The sequence below is a fragment of the Trachypithecus francoisi genome, unplaced genomic scaffold (genome assembly GCF_009764315.1).
Source record: "Trachypithecus francoisi isolate TF-2019V2 unplaced genomic scaffold, Tfra_2.0 Lachesis_group5, whole genome shotgun sequence".
Taxonomy (NCBI): Eukaryota; Metazoa; Chordata; class Mammalia; order Primates; family Cercopithecidae; genus Trachypithecus; species Trachypithecus francoisi.
Genome location: NW_022681470.1, coordinates 22,913,367 through 22,919,806, shown reverse-complemented (window position 1 = coordinate 22,919,806; position 6,440 = coordinate 22,913,367). Strand labels below are relative to the sequence as shown.

Here is a 6,440-nt window from a genome sequence, read left to right as displayed (position 1 = left end):
TACCAATAATCCCATCACTTTGGGAGGACAAGACAGGTAAATCACTTGAGTCCAGGAGTGCGAGACCAGCCTGGGCAACACAGTGAAACCCTACCTCTACAAAAAAATACAAAAATTAACTGGGCATGGTGGCTCACGCCTGTGGTCCCAGCTACTTAGGAGGCTGAGGTGGGAGGATCACTTGAGCCCAGGAGGTTGAGGCTGCAGCAAGCCATGATCACTCTGCTGCATTTCGGCCTGGGCAATAGAGTGAGACCCTATCTCAAACAAACAAACAAACAAAAAACAGATTAAAAATAAAATAAGAGAGTAAGAGACTTAGAGGAAAGAACAAAAGGTCCTATGTACATGGAACCACAGATCAAAAGATAGAAAATAGAAAGGTGAGAAGGCAACACTAGAAAAGATAATAGCTATAAAATTTCTAGAATAGATGAAACACATAGATCTTGCCTTCAGGAAGAACAAGTCCTAAGTAGGATAAATAAAAATAAATCCACATCTCAGCATATCATAAGAAACTGCAATACGTTTCCTTTCGGCCGGAACCGCCATCTTCCAGTAATTCGCCAAAATGACGAACACAAGAGGAAAAAGGCGAGGAACGCGTTATATGTTCTCTAGACCATTTCGCAAACATGGAGTTGTACCTCTGGCAACCTACATGCGCATCTACAAGAAGGGGGACATAGTGGACATAAAGGGCATGGGAACAATTCAAAAGGGTATGCCGCACAAGTGTTACCATGGCAAGACTGGAAGGATATTCAACGTCACCCAACATGCAGTGGGCATTATTGTAAACAAACAAGTCAAGGGCAAAATTCTTGCCAAGAGAATTAACGTGCGCATTGAGCATATTAAACATTCAAAAAGCAGAGACAGCTTCCTGAAGCGCGTGAAGGAAAATGATCAGAAAAAGAAAGAAGCCAAAGAGAAAGGTACCTGGGTTCAGCTGAAGCGCCAGCCTGCTCCACCCAGAGAAGCACACTTTGTGAGGACCAATGGGAAGGAGCCTGAGCTGCTGGAACCTATTCCCTATGAATTCATGGCATAATAGGTGTTAAAAAAATAAAAAGTAAAAGACCAAAAAAAAAAAAAAAAAAAAAAAAAGAAACTGCAATACATCAAAGAGAAGTCTTTTTAAAAGACAGAAAACAGAAGACCAATCTATTCAAAATGTTGAGAGAAACAGCTAAATTATAACTCAAGAATGAGGGTAACATAAAGGTATTTTCCAACAAAGAGTGTCCCACTAATACTTCTGCCAAAGAATTATGAAAAAATGTGTGTTATGAAGAAAACTGAATCCATCACCAAGATTGACAATGCAAAATAACATAGTGAACAAAGTCATTAGTAATAATCTGGGAAAATCGAAATGAGCACTGACAGGATAAAACCGTAATCGTAACCAATGTCAGGAATATAAAAGCAAGGTGGAACTATAATATTTAACATCAATAACAGGTAAGATAGAGTAGTCAGAGTTTAAGCTTTCAAAGCTTTCATATTGTTTAGGAACAGGAGAGAAATGCTGATTAAATTCAGACTTTGTCAACTATACATGTCAATTTTAAAAGATGGCCACTAAAGTAAGAAAAATACATTGTGTAATTTTCAAACCTAAAAAGAGGATAAAAGTGAACATAAAAATCTCAACTTTTGGTTAAACATGGTAGGTTGAACCACTGTTTTCTTTCTGCTCTCTTCCAACACCACTCTAAAAACAGTGAATTTAGCAAGATCGCAGAATAAAAGACCAATATATAAAAATCAATTGTATTTTTATATACTTGCAACAAACAATCGTAAGTTGGACTTTTTAAAAAAACACTATTTACAATAGCATCATAAAATATAAACTATGTAGGGATACATCTGATAAAAGACAGATAAGACTTATACATTGAAAACAATAAAACATTGCTGACACTTTTAAAGACCAAAATAAATGGACAGATATATCTTGTTCATAAATCAAAAGACATAACACTGTTAAAATGTCAGCTGTCCCCAAATTGATCTATGGATTCGACACCATCCCAATTAAAGTCCCAGCATGTTTTGTGGAAATTGACAAGCTGATTATTTAACATTTATATAGAATTGCAAAGAACTCAGAACAGCCAAAACGATTTTGACAAAGAATAAAGTTGGAGAGCTGACACTACTAGATTTCAAGATTTATTATAAAGCTACAATAATTAAGACAGTGTGGTATAGATGTCAAGAGAGACAAAACAATGGAACAGAGTCTAGAAACAGACCCACATATATGGACAAATGACTTTTTCACAAGGGTGCAAAGGCAATTCAAAGGACAGTCTTCAATTATGGTGCTAAAACACATGGATATCACATGTAAAAAATGAACTTCCATCTATTACCTCACACCATCTTAAAAAATTAACTTACCAGGCGCAGTGTTTCAGGCCAGTAATCCCAGCACTTCGGGAGGCTGAGGCAGAAGGATTGATTTAGCTCAGGAGTTTGAGACCAGCCTAGACAACATAGTAAGACCTTGTATCAAAAAATCAAAACTTTAGCCAGGCATTGTGTTGCACTGCTGCAATCCCAGCTACTCAGGAGGCTGAGGCAGGAGAATCACTTGAACCCAGGAGGTCAAGGCTGTAGTGAGCCATAATTGCACCACTGTGCTCCAGCCTGGGTGACAGAATGAAAAAAAAAAAAAAAAAAAAAAAAAACTCAAAATAAAAAAAAAACCTCACCTAAAACTATAAAACTTTCAGAAGACAACACAAGAGAAAAATTTCTGTGGCTGGGAGTGGTGGCTCACACCTGTAATCCCAGCACTTTGGGAGGCAAAGGCAAGCAGATCACTTGAGGTCAGGAGTTCAAGACCAGCCTAGCCAACATAGTGAAACCTGTTTCTACTAAAAATACAAAGATTAGTAGTGGTGGTGGGTGCCTGTAATCCCACGTACTCAAGAGGCTGAGGCAGCAGAATGGCTTGAACCTAGGAGGTGGAGGTTGCAGTAACCTGAGATCATGCCACTGCACTCTAGCCGGGGCAACAAAGTGAGATTCCGTCCAAACAAACAAACAAACAAACAAAAAAAACCACTGGCTGGGTGTGGTGGTTCACGCTTGTAATCCCAGCACTTTGGAAGGCCCAGGTGAGCAGATCACGAGGTCAGGAGTTCGAGACCCACCTGACCAACATGGTGAAACCCCATCTCTACTAAAAATACAAAATTATTAGCCGGGTGTGGTGGCGTGCACCTGTAGTCCCAGCTACTCAGGAGGTTGAGGCAGAAGAATTGCTTGAACCTGGGAGGTGGAGTCTGCAGTGAGCCAAGATCACGCCACTGCACTCCAGCCTGGGTAACAGAGCGAGACTCCATCTCAGAAAAAAAAAAGTGACATTAAATTAAGCAAAGATTTATTAGCTATGGCACCAAACCAAAATTGGTAAGTCAGACTTCATCAAAATTTAAAACAAGAGTTTTCTAAAAGACAGTGTCATTTAAGAAAAGAAAGACAAGCCACAGAATAAAAGAAAATATTTGCAAAGTATAAATTTGAAAATGACTTGTATCCAGAATACATAAAGAACTCTCAAAACTCAGTAAGGAAGGCCAGGTATGGTGGCTCATATCTGTAATCCCAGCACTTTGGGAGGCTGAGGCAGGAGGATCACTTGAGGCCAGGAGTTCAAAACCAGCCTGGGCAATATGGCAAGACCACATCTCTCTTAACGAAAAAAAAAAAAAAAACTCAATAAGAAAACAAACAACCCTCCTCCAAAACAATGAGAGAAACTTTGATACACACAACATGGATGAATCACAAAATTGTGCTGAGTAAAAAGCCAAACAAAAAGGAGTACATACTATATGATTCCACTTATATAAAATTCTATAAAACACAAAGTAATCTCTAGTGAGAAGAAGGCAGTTCAGTGGTTCCCTGGAGTAGGAGGGTGGATTACGAAGGAGCATGAGGAAACTTTAGGAGGCGACAGATATGTTCATTATCTTGATTATGATGATGGTTTCACAGGTCAAATTTATCAAATTATACACTTTAAATATGTGTAGTTTATTTTATGCCCTTTATACCTCAATAAAGCTGTTTTTTAAAACAATAAATGTAAAAATAATAAAATAAAATTATATTAACGGATGTCATTGACTGAGTGCTTGTCATGCTTGACTGTTTCTTTTTGCTTATATTATCTTTGCACATTTCATATTTTATTCAGGGTAGGAATGCAGTCAACTAAAAGGATCACATTTCCCAACCTCCCTAGGAGGTAGGTGTAGACCTAGACTAAGTTCCGGCCAAAGAGATGTAAGCAGAAGTGTCATGTGGTGTTTCTGGAAAGTCTTCCTTAACAGGAATAAGGCATGCCCTTCATCTCTTCTTCCTTCTGTATAGAATGAAGATCTGCTGACTGTGACTCCAGCAGCCTTTTCAGACCAAAAAGTGACTTTGAAAACATCAACCAAGCGCTGATGATAGGAACGGGAGCCTGAGTCCCTTACGATATGATGAAACCGCTGAATTAGCTCGGACTTCCAAACCCTAGACTTCCGTGAGTAAAGTCAACTTCTACCTTGCCTAAGCCAGTTGTTTTGGTTCTTTTGTTTTTCTATTATGTGCCATTGAACCTAATCCTCACTGAAAGAGCCTCCTTCAGTGATGCTCAGTATGGTGGGGCTACTTCTCTGACACTGGGGCGCTTAGGTCTTATGACAAGCTGACGCCTTGAGTGAACATTGTCTTTGTGCTTCCTGCTAGCTCGCAGACATTGCCCCAAGCCTGGCTGACACAGGCTTTGATTCCCTGAATCCCCTTTGCTGATCTCATCTGCTCTAATCTGCTTTCTGGCTTTGTGTGGACATCTTATTTTCCTTACAACTATATTGGTTGAGGCTGAACTCGATCAATTCTTAGTACCACTTTGGCCCAGTTGCACTTTGTACTGAAAATGAGTAACACAGTATATGTTTGTGTTATTGTTTTTTTTTGCCTCCAATGCATGTTATACCGATTATTTCACATGGTCTTCTAAACCACTAAATTGAGGAGGGCAGAGGTGACGCTCTCATTTCTCAGATGAAGAGGACTGACAGAAGCGAGCAATCTACAAACGTCCCCAGGAAAGAGTGGGGCATTGAGAGCAGAGCGAGGGCCCCGACTCTGCGCCTGTCCGGGCTGCAGAACAGCTCTCCCTCAGTCACTCACTCCTTTATTCCCATTTGTCTTTCAAATGCTTGCCAAGCACCTCCTCTGCAGCAGGAACCTGCCATCCCACGTGTTGGGGACACTAAGAGGAGCCAGACATGCTCCAGGCTCTCGAGGAGCCGCCAGTGCAGAAGAGGCCACTCGCCATACACACCCACAGTGCCATGGACAAGCGAGCTGTCAGGGTGGCATCTCAGGATAGATGATGGAGGTGCAAGGAAAAGGACAATTCCCTGGCGTCTTCCCTTATCTGTTTTTAGGTAAGAACTAGAGCATTCTGCCATGTCCTCCTCTTTTCCTTTGATTACCAGTCATTTCCACCTTCCATTAATTCCAATCATCTCTTGACCTCTGTGGAATAAATGGACTTTAATGTGTTCCCATTTTTCAATATCATTGCAAATATTTTGCCAGTTTATCACATTTCTTTTTGACAACTTACTGTTTATTTCTCTCCACCCTGGATTTCTCTAAGATTCACTTTCTCTTCACCCATTCCTTAACCAGCATTTACTCTTCCTGCTATGAGGTGACCCCATCTCCCATTACTATATCCTCTGAAGCCTTCATGTTCCAGGCTTTCCTCTCCTCAGCTCTGGTTAGCTGTCTTTGTGGCATCTTTCATCACTGGGCTTTCAGAGGCGGAACCCCCAAAGCCTGGGCTTCTCCTGAAAGACTCAGGCCTTCCATCAGACTCAGGGCTAGAAAAATATAACCTTGACCAAAAGGCAGCGTGATGGTAGAACATCCACTAGACCAGGGCCTAACCAAAGCCTTGCTCTCTAGCTAACCATGACCTTGGACAAATCACCTTCTTTCTCTGAACCCCAATTTCCCCTTAGGTAAAAAAAATAGGACTCAACTGCAGCCTTGCCCAGCCCTGACATGATATCATTCTAACTATATAAACCAGTGCTGCCCAATGACATGGCCACTAGCCATGTGGCCATTGAGCCCCTTGATATGTGGTTAGTCCAGATTGAGATGTGCCGTGAATGCAAAATAGACACACCAAAGACTCTGTACCAAAAAAAGCATGTAAAAATCTCATGAATAATTTTACATTAATTACATATTAAAATATTTTAGTTTATATAAATAAAATATAACGCAAAAATAAATTTCACCTGTTTTGAGTTTTTTGTTTTGTTTTTGTGTGTGTGTGACAGGGTCTCACTCTGTCACCCAGGCAGGAGTGCAGTGGTGTGATCATAGCTCCCTCAGTC

General features: G+C 40.5%; 1 protein-coding gene across 1 annotated transcript; it reads left to right on the top strand.

Annotated features, from left to right (window-relative positions):
• Positions 1-537: 537 nt before the first annotated feature.
• Positions 538-1,088, top strand: LOC117074646 (60S ribosomal protein L21-like). The gene has a single exon (XM_033196303.1). It carries the CDS (start codon positions 575-577, stop codon positions 1,055-1,057), a length of 483 nt encoding a protein of 160 aa, XP_033052194.1. The 5' UTR covers positions 538-574; the 3' UTR covers positions 1,058-1,088.
• The last annotated feature ends 5,352 nt before the right edge of the window (positions 1,089-6,440 follow it).

What these genes read in the sequence shown, in the direction of transcription:
- LOC117074646 (XM_033196303.1), top strand. Translation starts at nt 575, where the DNA reads ATGACGAACACAAGAGGAAAAAGGCGAGGAACGCGTTATATGTTCTCT.